Here is a 15,816-nt window from a genome sequence, read left to right as displayed (position 1 = left end):
GGAGCATGAACAGAGGGCTGAAAAATGTGGTAGCTTTGTTTAATAGTCTCACTTAAAAGCAAAAATAAAGTGTTCTATTAACTATTTACAGCCTTTCATTTTCTTTCCCCCCATTTCTCTGGAGACCTACTGGCAATAATGAAATATGTTTTGAAAGGAAGGCTCCAGTTGTACCAAAAAAAAAAAAAAAGTAACAGTTGATTTTTAATCCTTGGCTCTGGGACTGTTACATCCCTCAAGATGGTTACAGAGATATCACATGACATCTTTTTAGTGATAACAACTATGAAACTGGTTTGATACGGCACACAGCTTATGAAATGAAAAGTGTTGCCTTGTGAGGTGAAGAGCATTGCTGTATCATGCTGTAGCACTTCATTAATTACTGTAAAATGCTATTCTAATAATTAATGTAGTTGATGATTATCAGGGTCGCATTGACTAATGAATATACAAATAATCAGCACTAATGGCAGAATTGTCCCCTTGTTTCTCCAAAGGCTTCCCTCTCACATCACTGTACAATGCCCAAAACATTGATAAAATGAGAAAAGCTTTCAGTTGGCTAAAGAAAGTCATACAGATGATTGAATTCAATTACTGATCGTTAAAAAGCATGAAATGTTTCAGGCTGTCACCTCCTTTGGGTCACTTAGGAACAATCTACAAAATAGTACAAGGAGAAACTTCGTTCCTTGTTGTTGCTCGATGATTGTGATCGCTCTACTTCAATTACATCATCTTAATTTTGCTTTTACTTTTTATGTACTTTGTACAACTTTCCTTGGGCTTCAGCAGCAGTACAACCAACCTTCATGGAGGAGTTGAAGTTGATAATTCAAACAGTACTTTTAAGGAAAAGAAATTTGTGACAGTCCATGTCCTCTTGGACGAAACCAATGAGCCAAGTAGACACTCATGGTTCCCCAGAATTAATTATCTTTATTATCTACTATAACATGAATATTATTACTCTGAATCCTGAACTAACCAATTATTTTAACCATAAAAATAGTTACCTTAAGTCAGTAGAATGACAGGGTGAATTCTGAGCCCTTGAACCTCCTTAAGAGTCCTGGCAGTTCATCCTCGGCATCTTTGGTTTGCCAACCACTGTTGGCTCTGTCACTCTCCACACAGCCTGGGCTGTGCTTTGTTAGTGTTAAGTGATTCTCCTTGCCTGGCTCTGTCCTGTCCTGGTGGTTTCTCACATAGTTTGTCCTTGGATGGTTTATTTTATTCGCCCCCCAGCTCTCAGTGCCACAGTGCTGTTCTCTGATCTCCATCTTTGCCTTCCCTGCTCCTCTTCTTTGGGTACCTCATGAATCTCTTTGCTGTCTGTGCTGGCTTTCTGGGCCACCTTTTAATTACAGACTTGTCTCCCCTTTCTAAGCCATTATCTACACCTGTCTCTCTAATTCTCCCCTCCGTGTTGTCCTTGCTGAGGTTTAGCTGTGGTCTCAGCATGGGAAAGCCGTGACTATTTAATCTCTGTTCTAATCCTCCTCCCTTGATAACTGAGCCTCTGTGCTCTTTCATATATGCAGTGGATCTAAATCTTGGAGACAGTTTCTGCAGTCTGGAGCAAAATTACCAAGTTTTCCTTTCCAGCCACATTTACAACACTTGCCCAGCCTTTTAACCCACATCACATTCATCATTTGGCAGTTGCTGTTTTATTCTGTTTGCACAGCACCTAGCACAACAGTGCCCTGTCATTATTGTAATGAGAAATAGTTATAATAATTATTAGTGTGTTTAACCAATGTCTAGTTAATTTGTGAGCCATTAATTTTGAATGTAATGCATTATTCTTATTTCAGTGTGATACTGCACACGTGGAGTATTATTTGTTCCGAATTCATTAATAGCTTTAAGGAGTGATTTAATTTGTTAATGTTCTCTCATGATTTATTTAAAACATAAGTACATAGTTTAAAACAATAATTGTAAATATCTTCCATTGTTGGAGCTTACTTGAAGGAACGCAGTTCAGTTTTTGATATTAACATCTCAAATTATGCAAGCTGTAAACAATTTATAAGTGGGTTTGTGCTTTTTCTCATAAAGACAAGCTCATCTTATTTTTAAAATTGGGGAACACTTTATATTTATTTCTTGGCTTTATATGTTTGGCTTTATTTCTTTGAAATGATGAAACAAGTTAGAATGCTTTCTAACAACTCCGAAATATTAAAGTGCCCAGGGACAGGATAGGGATGATGTTTTGAAGGTAATAAATATTTCAGCTTCACATTTCAGTCTTTCTTCTTTGCTGCTTTGATCTGGCTTTGGTTTAGCTATCATTCCGCTTGAATGACTTCACACTGTCTCTCTTCCTCTCCACACCAAAAAGAAGGAGTGTTCTGCACATATTCCATATGCTTGGCATGGGAGGGGAGCCCTGCTTGTTCCTCGTTGTTTGTGGGAATCCCAGCCCGTGCAGAGGGATGCTCCAGCCCCAGCTGGGATGAGTGCAGTTAGACCCAAAGTTACTGTGCTGAAAACACAGCAGGAAAAGCAAAATTGATTTTTTTGTGTGTTTCACAGATTTGGCATTACTACTGAAGCGTTGTTCTGGAACAATTAACTCATTAATCCCTTCTTTTACACATATGTGGTATTTTATTGAACACATTATTCTGTAGTGCAATATCTCCATGCCAGAAGTCAGGTCAGAGGGGCTGTTGCATGGAGTGGTTTTCACTGGTTGTGGCACTAAAAATTGATAGCATGAGTCTTGCATTTGGCTATAAAATTAATTAATTAAACTGCTGCAATTTTGTGGAGTCCTGGCAGTACTGGAGCATCTCCATGTGAAGGACTCTCTGGAATCAGGAGTAGGATTGTGGATCTGCTAAATTTCCCCATGTAAAGTCAAATGAATGTGTCTGTACACTGGATGGGTCCTCATATCTGTAGACACTGAAGATACTAAGATGAAATTCCTGAATTTTGTTTTGCATGGGAAATTTGGGTATGTTTTGATGCAGTTTGTGTTTTCAGCTACACAATTTGCTGTGTATTATATAAGCAGTTGTGATCTCCTTTGGAAAAGTGTTTATATAGGGTTTATTTTAGGGTTTTTTGAATCTAAACAAATTATATAAATGGTGATAATTGATTTTGTTTCAGAACATATTAGTGAGAGTAAATTTTTTATTTCTAATGCCATGAAATAAAAAGGAAGGTGTGTAGAAACAAAAATATACTTGTTTAGCTGCCTTCCAGCAAGTGAATAGTTCACAGTTTGGTGGGAAGCAAAGTAATTTTCCCTCAGAAGTAGTAATATTTAGGAAAGAGAGGAAAGAATGGGCAAAGACTTGTGTGAGGACAGCAAATCTGAATACATAGGATTAGAGTATGTGTAATATGGGAATGGCAGGACAGCGTGGCCTTTCCCAGCAGGATCTCAGCATCGTCAGTGGGGCTGCAGGCTCAGCCATGACTCTGCTTTTCCCATACCTCAGCCTTCTCTCACTCCTGTGATTCAGTTTTAAGGAGCCCTGTGGGAAGTGGGGAGTTGGACTCAGTATGGGTCCCTTCCAACTCGAGATATTCTGGGATTCATGATTATCTCCAGGCATAAACCCAGAGTCACAACAACCTGGGAGAGACTTAGACAAGGGATGGAGCCTGTCCCTCTTGTGGAGACCATCAGAATTTGAGTTTTAGAAGCTTATTCAGTGGCAAAATTTATCCTTATAGAAATTCCTTTCTCTGCTTCTGTTCCCCAGTTCTACAGTTGGGATTCAATGGACTGTGCTGCCAGCAGGTTTTGAAAACCTGGAAAAGAATATAATTTAATTTGTGAATTAAAGCCTGGTATAATTTTATAAGAAAACATGAGGAGTTTCACAGTCTATTACTATTTTCCATGTCACTGAAAATCTCTCTAAACAGCACACAGGGAGCTTGGGTGTGGATTTGCTCCTGGGATGTGGAACTCTGTCCCCATGCAGCCGTGGGGATTCCGAGTGTGCTGGCACTTTGTGACCCAGCCAGGTGCATCTCCTGCTCCTTGTGCTGCTGCTGAGCCCTTGCTGTTGTTCAGGGAATACTGGGAACCCTCCAGGAAAGTGTTGATTCCTCCAATATTTGCTGGGACATCCCAAGTTTAATTAACCTTTCCTGTTAAGCCCTGAATTGCCCTACATTTCATTAGTGCCATGATGTAAAGTCTCACTGCATTCAGTTGTTACCTCTTGGAAGACATTTTACAGAGCAAGGCAAATATTTATGTTTAAGCATGAAGAGGAAGCACATAAGATGTTTGTATTTCCCATTTATCAGTGCACTTCAGGGTGCTGATTTCTGAAACTGAAATTCTGGACTTCACAGTCAACTTTTCCTGAGATGGTTTGGGTCATGTAGGACTCCTAATTCCATTGCCATGTTCTTTATACACTGAAACAAAAGGAATTTTTACTTTTTAAATTGGGGGCAAAGAGTAAATTCACCCTGTTTTTATATTCAGGCCGGCTGAGCTTTAGGGGATTTAAATGATGTAATTGTATTGGGCCCCACAACTAGTCCAGCTGAAAAAAATAATCTTCAAAGTGAATATTTTAGTGCTTCATGCAAGGCACATTGCTTGGTGTCTTGGGAAAAAAAGTGAAGCTTTTCTTATATTTGTGAACCGAGGGCCATTGTTGTACAGGTTTTCTAAGCTTCTGTACAAATCTGAACTGCACAAAAAATAGAGAGTGATGGCTCTCACATCCTTAAAAATGAAGTTTTTTTCCTGCTTATAATGAGATGTTGCATTTATTCATGGGATTAAGTCCTTAAAAGAAAGGAAGGTACATAAAACCACATTCCTAGAAGTTTACATCATAATATTTCAAAATAAAAATATCTTCCTAAGGAAGAAGATGCATAAATTTGGAGCCTCACTAAGAACACGAGGACCAATGTCTTGTCCTTTTATGTTTAGATTTGTTGTGTTTCCATCTGACTGGACCAAGGCTGTTGTCCCAGTGTCTTGTGACACTTGGCAGTGTGGATGTGTTTGAATAAGCTTTGATTTTTGGTTTTGCTTCCAGTGTGGAGTGGAATTCTTAGGTGTATTTTGCAGGGAGGGAGATTTTTATCCAGGGCTCATTGCTGATTTATGGATCTTTGGGAGGAGAAGTGGACGCTTTCCCCACTCCAAGGTAACAAATGTGGGCAGAGCTCTTACATATTCTTCTTTCTGAGGTAGATTGTGTTGTGGGAGAGAGCAGTGATGTGCTTAATGTAATTCATTGTCCAGCAGCTGTAAAATAAAAAAAAACTGTATTCAGCAGCTCCCTGGAATGTGGGATTTGGGGGATAACTGAGCCAAACAGCAGGAGCAGATGGATAACTGAACCATGAGACATTTTGATGCTATGGAGGTGTCATTGGTGTGTCCATTCTGAGAAATCCTGAAGGAGTTTTGTGCTTGGAATTTGGATCTTTTGGATCTTCTGCAGAAGGAATTTAAATCTTAAAATTTTGCCATTTGGATGGGGAAAGAAATGTTGATTTTGGTAGTGATTTTTTTTGCTGAGTCATTTTTACTATCTCATGAGTGGGGAATGTGGTGGCTTAGATTAACACAGATGTGCTTCCCCCTCAAAGGAGTGTAGGAAATGGAATCAATGAGGCTGTAGAAACAAAGCATATCTGGAGGGGTGATGGATGCTCTCTAGCAAATTTGAAGATAATTTGCACAGGTCTTCTAAACCCCAAAACAATCATCACCATAATTGTGATACAGGATTTTGTTTCTGATGGGGAAGAAAGGTATTTTCCTTTTTATGTAAAGAGAAGAGCAGTCTCCCTATTCTCAATTATTCCATCAGCTGTGAGTGAGGCACCAAAATAATTTTTTTACTTTTTTTTTTTAAATATGCATCATGAAAAAACCCTCTAGAAGGAAACAGCAATGTACTGACTCAGGGCTTGTGGCATTTCTTTGATCTCTTTGCTAATGGAATTACCCTGCTCTCCTGCACTGCAAACAGCCACTTTGTGAAGATGTAGGATTATGTTCTTTGTCCTATTGTCAAAGTCTGGTCTGCAAACCACAGAAGAGGATGTGAATACTGTAACTTTGGGCTTGGCAGCTTCCTGACCTTTCTGAAAGGCTCTCTCAGTGCTGCAGCTCCTCCAGTGCTGGCAAGGTGACAGACGAGATGAATGAGCTGGGCTTTTCCGTCTTCTATGTGTCAGATTCTTTGTTTTATATGGAAATAATTTCTGTCAAAATGGGAAATTTATCGTGAGGTACTTCCTCTGCCTGGAAAATGAAAATGTCAGCCCCAGGTCTGTTTGAATGTGTCTTCTATTACAAGCCATGGGTGGAGCCAGCTTTGTCCCTCAATGCCACCATCGTGTTCTCCAGTGTCTGAACACAAAGTCAGGCAGCTCTGCTGACCTGTGGGAATAGGAACGTGTCACAAAAAGTTAATAACAAAACCACTGACAAGTTAATAAAAGTTACTAATATTTGAGGACTCGCATCAAAATTTCTGAAATACTTTAAAGTTACCCAAATTTTTGTCTGTTTTGTGTCAATATGGTGAATGTGTCTTTTCATGTGTCTGTGTAAATGTGAATGTACATAAAATATTTCAGAATCATTACTATTGATCTACCACCCAGCCTGAAGAAACCCAGCCTGATTTCTATAGATGTATCAGGTTTAATATGTCAAATAGTATAGGCTGTTGATATGAAATATCTTTGCACAGAGATTTAACATCTGTCAGTACTGTAAAGGCTGAATAGACATCACAGCATTATGGTTTTCTAATAGATTTAGAAAGAACCACATGTCACATATTACCCTGCTTTGCATTTTGATTTATGACAAGCAGGAAATAATCCTGTACCTTGTCTGAGTGAAGATGGAGCTGGGATAATTTTCTTGTTTGTTTTTATTTTTTGAGGGGTTTTTTGTTTGTTTTTTTTAAACGTGGAAAGGCAATCATGCTAAAAAGAGTTTAAGCATTGGGAGGTGTTAAATCTAGTTTAATGAAATCTAACTTGTTATTATTTATGTATAATTACTATTATTAAATTTTATTAATTAGATGAGATTAATAAAGGGGGTTCCACAGTGGGTAGAGAGCCATTGAAGTGGAGAGAGACTTTGAAGGTGGAGGTTTTGTTGTGAGCTGTGGACGCTGTGTTTGGGCGTGTGAAATTCAATCGGAGAAAGCGAAAATAACTCCGGCCTTCCATCGCCTTCTTCAAAGCCCTGCAAAGGGAAGTTGGGCAGAAGCTGGGACAGGAAATTGAAATCTGAATACTATTTTAAACTGATCGGGTTAAAGGCCTCTCTTTTACACCAGCACACTTGTTCTTTTATTTGATACTTGAACTCTGAAAATTTTCTGTGACTTTCTAGGGAGAAGGAGGAGCAGCTGAGGCGGGTGACGGAGGTACAGAGGCTGCAGGCCCAGCAGGCAGGCGCTGCCCTGGAGGAGTTTAAGCGGCAGGTGGAGCTGAACTCAGAGAAAGACTCTGCTGAAATGAAACAGCGGGTGAGGAGGTCACAATGCCAGCCTTTCTGAAACTCTGGCGCAGTGGGATAGCGGATTCTGATCTTATAATGCCAGAAACATGCTCCACTTGAGAGTGCTACATCAAAATCTCTCACAATGTAGTGTCTTTGCAGCGAGTCAGAAAGGGATGGTGGCGGGTGTTTCATCTTTCTGACAAAGCCAGAATTGTCATTGTTATAAAGATTTCTGCAGTTATGATACTGATTAGGGATTTTTCAGGAGTGAGAGTATAAAGTGTTAGTTTATACACCCTATGGAACAACGCTTGTCATTTCCCACTTAAATGTGTCTCTTCCTACTCTTTTCCCAGCGACTCTGTCCTCCGTTAATGAGCTCCTGTAATCAGTTTGAGCCCAAACAGGGGCAGAGCCGTGGTGGCTGCTGGCAGTCATGTGCAGAGGATGGAAAAATCCACTTTTCTGTCCCTGCAAATCAGGGATTTTACTGGCTTAAATTTCTTACAGAGCAAACAGTAGTTAAAATGTTCTCCTGGGAGTTTATAAAAGCAGCCCAAGGAGTGAAAGGAGGAACAAGCAATAGGTGACCAAAAAGAAGGGGGAAAGAAGGGATATTTCTTTAATTCCTTGTGTGGTTGAGATCTCCAGACAGAACTCCAACTTGTAATTCTGGATTACAAGTTCCAACCTCACCTTCCTTGACCAAACCTCGCTGCTGGCAGGAGGGTGCTGCAGGCTGGGACTGGAATGGGCGGCTGCGTGCTGCCTTAGGACTGAGGAAATTCCCTTTTTGTTGTTCTCAAAGTTTTTGAAAATCTTCACTGCTGATATTTTTAAGACCCACACAGACAGCGAATAATAGAATTTGGAAATTAAAAAATGAGCAAGGACAAACTTATGAAAGCAAGATGTGTTCAGCAAACCAGACCCACAAGGGCAATACAACAAATCCTACAGTTTTAATCTGACATTTTCCGTACTGTGTGACCCTCCTGCAATTTCTTCATGATGACTTAAAATAATATCCTAATTCTGCTCCAGAAGGAATGTTGTCTAATTCTAGAAAGGCTAATAATCATTTCATTCACTTAAAAAACCTTCAGCAAAGAAAACCAATCCAAAACATAAGAAAGTGCAAAAGAATTTGGAAAAGATAGTCAAATGTAATTTTAAAATGTCAGTACATTTCTTTCAGAATATTGCTGCATTCTGGGAAATTCTGCAAATCCATTTTGCTGTACTCCATGAATCAGCCAGAGGTTTCCCTGCTTGGGTGCTAAAATCTAGAAATGTTAAATGATATTGTACAGCTGAATGGTTCTTTTCTACAGGAACCAAGGTCCAAGGAAATACATCAGAGGAGCACTGCTGAAGCTCTCTCTTCATGGCTCTGGCCTTTCTCATTCCTCTGCATCCACATACTCTTAGATAAATCCCCCAGTTCATTGAAACATACTGGAAAATTCCATGTTTTGTGGAGAGGTTGGATGTATTACTTACAGAACAACTGCAGTAGCCATAGCAACACTGTCTTTTTATCTACATTAGGAATACTGGGCTTTAAACCCATTTTTTGTGTGAGATAAAGTTAATTATGGAGATAAGTAGGATGGGGTCATTATCAGTTATTGCAATCAATATTTGATTCTTTAGTTTGGCACTATGATAATATCATTTATTTTGCCATCTGCTTCCTATTTTGTCAAGCTTGTGATTATTAAGAGTCACCTGATGTCCACTGGTGGGTGAGTGGCATGTGTTTAACTGAAAAATCTGCATTTTTTCCAGTGGTAACTGAAAAAAGAGAAATAATACATAGACTATGTCATGGTACTGTAGATCTGGGGCTTCCTGGGTTTGGCAAATAATGATCAAGAGCCTTTGTTGCAGTTGTTGGAAATAGATGAACGTGACCTAACGAACAAACTGCAGAAGCCAGTAGATTTAAAGCATCTTTGCATATGGTTTTACTATTTCACTTTTTAGAACATTTTTGTTCTCTTTAAAAAAAAAACCCTCCTTTAGTGCAGTAACAAGATCTGTTATTTTTCTGGGTTTTATTGACCTGAGTGAAATATAGCCATAGACATGCAATTTGAGTAAGTTTGGAGCCGGAAGAAAATTATTCATAAAACATTGATTGCAGTCCCTTTTCTTAATGGCAGATAGTAGCAGTGAGGTTCAGGAGCTACCTCCTCACTGCTCTCTTTTTCCACTTTCCCTATTTGGCCAACTGCTCCTACTTCAGTCCCTTCCTTTCCTGCTGGAGTACTCTGCAATAAAATTCTTTTCCCACTCCGAGTGCTGCCTTTTCTCCTCCTTCCTGGCTGGGGAGTGATGTCCAGGCCAATTGGCACAGACATCTGTTGAACACTGAGCACTCCCTTAGGCCAAGCAGGATTTTGGCTTGTGGTTCAGAAATTCATGGATTTCTTTTTGTGGAGCAGATGGGCTTGTGGTCCTTCAAACCCCTCCACTTCTTTTTTTCTTTTTAGGGACACCATTTATTCAATGCTTCTGTTGGGATCTAGATCTAAAAGTCATTGATGAGTGTGCACTGCAGCAGAGTTACATATATATATTTATATATATTCCCTTGGAAACATGCCTGATGTACAGCTAACAGTTGTGCTTTTGATACAAAAGCCTTTGTTAATTGAGTTGTGAAATTGCTTCCTTGATGCTGCGTGCTGGAATCTGTGGGACTCATTATTCATAGGCGATGACTATCTTCAGAGGACTTAACTTGCAGCCAAATAATTCTCTTTTAAGTTATTTAAAGTTATTTTCTGATTTAATGTAAACTCGCTTTAAATGTGTAGTTTATGCTCTGACTCGCACATGATTTCCCTTGAATTTCCACAGGCAGTGTATTTTTAAGTGAAATATATTTGAGTCTTAAATATGTCTTAGAGAAAATATTCACTTAATTTCAATGGGATATTCAGCACTGTGGAGTGAAAAACTGAGCCAATCCTTTGTAATTAGGGAGTGGCATAACAGTGATCACTATGTCCTTGAGTCACTAATAATCCTGTAGAGACTGAATATTCATTTTCACCATGTACAAATGGTGTTGTTATCATTCCCAACAAGTGATATTCTCCTCTTTGATGGTTTACAAACAACTGTAGAAATGTCAGAACACTTCAAGCTATGCCTTTTAAAAAAAAAATAGATTAAATATTCCCTTTCTTTTCCCATGTAGATAGCAGAGGTTGAAGCAGATCTGAGCAGATCAAAATTGCTCCGGGAAAAGCAAGCCCAAGAATTCTCCTGGCAGTTGGATGAGATCAAGAAAAGATATGAACAACAGGTCAGTTGCTTTGCTCCTCCAGGTGAAGGGGAGAAAACACCCCTTCCTGCAGCTATAGGTCACTGTGTGTTGCTGTCTTTCCTATAAAAACACGATTTCTAGATATGCAGAGTTTTGTCATGGAGGTGGAGGGGGAGAACCTACACAGAAAATACTTTTTGTTTCCTCTTCACAATCCTTTGTACCTCCGACTCTTTCAAATTGTTTCCCAGGCTTACAGGTGGCAACACCTATTTTCATAATCACCAGGTTCAATTATTTCATGCATTATCTGTTTCTCTTCTTGTCAAGAAACAGTGGTTTGTTCTTTTTATCATTTTTGACACGGGGAGTGTTCGGTACGAATGCTTGTTTTGGCCCACTGATTTGGTGATTTTCTTCTTTGTAATGTAATTTCAGGGTTGGGAAATACTCAGGAAACGCTTGGGTGGAGACAAGAAAGTTTTGTGCAGCAGTGCTGTGAAATGTAAAAGGGGGAAAAGCAGAAGAAGGGAAATTATTGCATGATACAGACTTGGGAGCTAAGGAGCTGCATCACCAGACTCTGGTGTGAGCTGGGACTTGGTGACAAAACTAAAGTGGCACTTGTTGGTAACACCTGCTGAAGGATTGAAAGGGGGTTTTTAGTACTTTGTAGGAATGAGGTGGTTAATCCATGGAAGTTCTCTCTTATCACTGTTCTTGTGTGGATCTAAGCTTGCATATCCAGCAGGGAAATGTGGTTTCATTTCTGTTTATCTTCTGTGCCGTGAGAGGATAAAATGCTGTGGTTGGCTTTGGTGCCAGGCCTGCTCTGGTCCATCTGGAAAGGGCTTTTTCAGGGAATTAAGGAACAAGATCACTTTGGTAGGTGTTGAGAGACCCCTGCTCTGTGCTGGGGAGGAACAATGGTGTGTTTTGTGTGTGGCTCTTGGAACAGAAGGGAGTTTGTTGGGTCAGATCAAAGCATTTTCCCTGTCCTCGCTCAGAACTGTCAACGTCACCACTTGTGCTGCCACCTGACAGAGGTGACACATTGGCCTCTGGAAGGGTGAGGGACATCTCACAGGTGTTCAGCTTAACTGGGGGATGTTATTTATGCTGATTCCTGCATTTAGTGATTCAGAAATAGTCAGATACTGGAGATTTGTGCAGGAAAGGTGAGGAAGTTTGGTGTGTTGGGGACACACTGAAAGGAGGGCGATGGGACTGTCAGGGTCAGTTGGACATCTGCCTCAAACTGGAATTTTTTATTTAATCATACTTTCACATCATTTTAGTGATACGGTTGGCTCACTTTTTTCTTTAATAAGTTCTCATAATTTGTAATGCATCTTTAAAGTCCAAAGTAAGCATTTATTCAAAGATTTTATTCCCATTTTCCCATCCCAGATTTTAATCTGTAGAGATAAATGCTAACCTGCAGTGTATCAGGAGTTACAACATTCCTGTTCCTACCTACAAGTGCTAATTTATTTTTTTACTATTTATGGTAACATCCACCAAGCCATGGATAAAATTTTTTGCCAATGCTCAGCTAACTTTGCACACTAAAGGCAAATTATAATGTCTCATATTGTCATGGTTTAATTTTATGTGTCTTCTTATATTCAGACATTCCAGAGACTGTGTCAAAAAAACCCACAAAGCAAGAAATTAATATGAGAGTTAAACATTTATTTGGTGAATCTATTCTATAACAATGTTGATATTGTGGTAAACACCAGTGAAAGCATTTTTCACTGGGATGTTTAGTGTTTCCCATTTATTTTATTTAGGATAGCTGCCTTTACTGTAAGAAAGAACAGCTAAGCTTTATGAGACATCACTGGAACCCAAGGGTTTCAACGCTAAACAGCTAAACAATGAGAGCCTCAGAAGAATTTTCAGTGGAATCCTGTTTATGCCCTTTTAAAAAATTTATTTCTCTTTGTACTTCATCTGGAATGTCCTTTGAAAGTTGGTGAGCATGAAGAACACATGCCCCTTCCTGCAGATTGCGGGGGGTTATCACTGGGAATGAGGTTCTTTTGGAAAGCACAAAGCCCCTCCTGCCCCACCACGGAGCAGGATGAGCTCAGTTCTTCCACTCTTAAAATTTCCTTTCTGTACTTCCAACTTCTGTTTCTCTGCACTGCTCTCTATTTATGCTTCAGAGCTTCTAAGCCATTTTTAAAGAAGACTTTTCCTTGCCTTCTTTTACTGCATATTTCTTTGGTTGTTACTTGGCTAGGAACAGATTGAAAGTGTTTAAATAGAGCAGTGAATTCGAAGTGGGGATACATTTTGACAGGGCTCCAGCAGACTTCCAGGTGGAAATAGACACCCAACCAAAAACCAGGATATTTCAGCTACCTGAGAAATGTAGTGATTGCTTTGAGATGTTGTGCCTCAAGTGTCTGAATCTAATTGTCAAATGAAATTTAGGCTTAGAAGGGAAATTGCCCTACAGATTTATTTTTTGTTGGCTGTCATGGTGAGCAGCAGGGGTAGTGCTGATGGCAGCCTGAGCAATTCAGTTGACCATGATTTTAATCAGATTGGTTATAAAGAACCAAATTAACTGATGTGTTACCCAGTTCTCCAATGTGAGAGACATTTTGGAAGACACTTGGAGCAGTGGTTTCACTTCTCTGCTTTATCTGAGTGGTTGATGTCACAGGACTCTGCTTGTATACTGATTTCAAAACAATTATTGGTGTGAACATGGGCTGTTCATTGTGGGGGCTGAAAGATTGCTGTGCCTGCAGATTAGACATACTGATATATTGATATTTATCTGATATTTATGCCAACAAATAACCTGATACATTGATTTTTTTTATCTTTGTCTTTTGCTTCAAAAATAATTTGGAAGAAAACAATTAAAAATAAATTTAAAAAAAAAATTAATGCAGTTAATATTTTGTTAGCTTTTCAAATGCACTCAAATCCATTAATAAAGCAAAAAGGAACTTTTGGATCCTGCAGTATTTGGTTTCAGCTGTCACATGTCCCTCCTGGTTCCAGCTTCATCTGATTCGGCGCCACTTGCTTTTGAAGTATCCACTGAGAACAGTCTCGGAGAGAAACTGGTGGGGTTTTTTTTTTCTTCTTTAAATATACTTTAGCTCAACTTTGTTCTACTTGCAGCTGTTAGATTTGAAAGTATATTTTGAAGAAAAAAAATAACTCCAGCAGCACCAGAGTTCCTATCTGCTGGGAGCAGCTGCTTTCGGCACTTCAAAGCCAGTGGACAGCACAGTGAAGGCCTCAGCCTTTCCTGCCTTTGAAATGGTTGCAGTATCTGTAGTTGGGCTTTATGGCACTGTCAGCACAGGAAGAAAGGTTGTTTGGTTTTTTGCACCCACTCCCTTTTTTTTCTTTTTTTCTTTTTTTCATTTTTCCCCCTTCTTTCTAATTACATCCTCAATTTAGCTCAAAATACCTGCGAGTTGTTTCTGATGAGTTCATCTTCTACAAGGCCAAATGTTTGAAAGAGCATGTGCCTAGGCTTTTCAGTAATGGATTTTAGTCAAATTTGACAGAAAAGTTAAGGAATTTGATGGGTTTTTTTCCCATATCCTTGTCAGTTGAGCACTTTCTGAGAGCACATCTCTCGTGGGGAGTGGTGGTTCCATGGCAGAGATGGGACAGGGACATTCCCCAGCACACTCAAGTACATGCACACCTTGGTTTCAAGCAGATTTTCATAAATTGTCAAGAATGGAACACTTTCAGTGAATTTAATATATTCCTAATGCTTAAATGCCATTAGCTTGTCCTTTAGAAAAAAAAGCCCAAACCATTAATAATCACTGTGATCACTGTTACACCCATTTTTTGCTGTAAACAGTTGCTGAAGTGACTGAATGAATGTGAAATAAATGAGATGCAAGATTAACAAGAGAGCCAAAGCCTAGGAAATTATATTTTCCAGCAGGGAGAGAACACACAGTGAAGCAGTTGATGAGTTATTGTGATAGGAGGATGGGGTTACCTGATGAATTATGGCTGTACTCTCTGAGATTAGCTGCCAACCTAAATATATAAATAATCCTTTTGGTTTGGTTCATCTTTAATGGTGTTTATTCCCTTGAAAAATAATTGTTCATGCTTCCATAGGAAAGTGGAAAGTTGTTACATGATAGCTGAAGAATCTCCCTGTATCTCAGGAAATCCTTTCTTGTGACATTTATTGTTGGGTTCTGACTTCTGTAAAAGTTATGAAGAAATTAGAGTTGTCATCTTGTCCTATGTATCCAAATAGGGAAGAAAGAGACACCTTCAGAAATATTTTCCTGGGTATTTAATGAAATCACTTTGAAATCACGCAAAAGTCAAGTCAATAGACAATGCCTTTAAGTTGGGAGCAAGACAAAGGTGTGGTTGAACTTAAATATGCCTTTTATAATAAAGGAAGTGAGGTAAAGAAGTGCAAAATAGCTGGTTAAAAGTGGAAAAGAGCATGTTTGTGATGTTACCTGCCAGCAGCAAGGACAATATCTGAGGTGCTGCTGGGACACTGTTCTTGTTTCAGCAGTGTGCTGGAGCAGAGGGAAGTGTTATTGAGAGGAGAGGAGGAATATTCTGTAGATCTCTTTGTCTTTTCTAACTTTCAACTGAGGTTAATTTAAAGAAAAGAGTGAGGTTCTCTCAGGCAAAACATTAATTTAGTAATTAACACTAATGGAGATAACAAGCTCAACCTCCAGCTCTCTTTGTCCCCATACCCTTGCTGTGTTAAAGAGCTCCTGCCACTGCACTTCCATCCTAGCTTTCCTTCTGGCCTCATGCTTCATTTTCTGTTTTCTAGCTTCTCTTTTACCAATGTGTTACCCACCCAAGTGAAGGAAATACTTGCAAAACCCTGTTTGAAATCTGCAATTCCTCGGACAGACCAATGTCCCAAGCATTTCTTAGCTGTACATTAACCTGGCCATTTCTTTTCCGACATCCACAATCCATTTTTAGTATGCTGGTTTAGTTATGAGGAGAGAGTCTTTGTGAAAAGCTTTGTTCCTCTCCTCTTTGTCTGTACTCTAAGATA

General features: G+C 39.3%; 1 protein-coding gene across 4 annotated transcripts in view; it reads left to right on the top strand.

Moving 5' to 3' along the window:
- Positions 1–15,816, top strand: part of CEP112 (centrosomal protein 112) — a 174,074-nt gene that overhangs the window by 48,626 nt on the left and 109,632 nt on the right. For all 4 annotated transcript variants that reach the window (XR_015774320.1, XM_014255886.2, XM_088065411.1 and 1 more), the window contains exons 18-19: positions 7,379–7,514; positions 10,701–10,808. Coding sequence is in view for 3 of the 4 variants with exons in the window: in XM_014255886.2 (XP_014111361.1) it covers positions 7,379–7,514; positions 10,701–10,808 (244 nt within the window). In the remaining variant the exon portion in view is untranslated. The remainder of the gene's footprint in view (positions 1–7,378; positions 7,515–10,700; positions 10,809–15,816) is intronic.

Source organism: Pseudopodoces humilis, chromosome 21, assembly GCF_049639895.1.
Source record: "Pseudopodoces humilis isolate 2021_Gansu_Grassland_sample_001 chromosome 21, ASM4963989v1, whole genome shotgun sequence".
Classification (NCBI taxonomy): domain Eukaryota; kingdom Metazoa; phylum Chordata; class Aves; order Passeriformes; family Paridae; genus Pseudopodoces; species Pseudopodoces humilis.
Note: the sequence above shows the minus strand (reverse complement) of the source record. Positions and strands in the feature narration are given on the sequence as shown.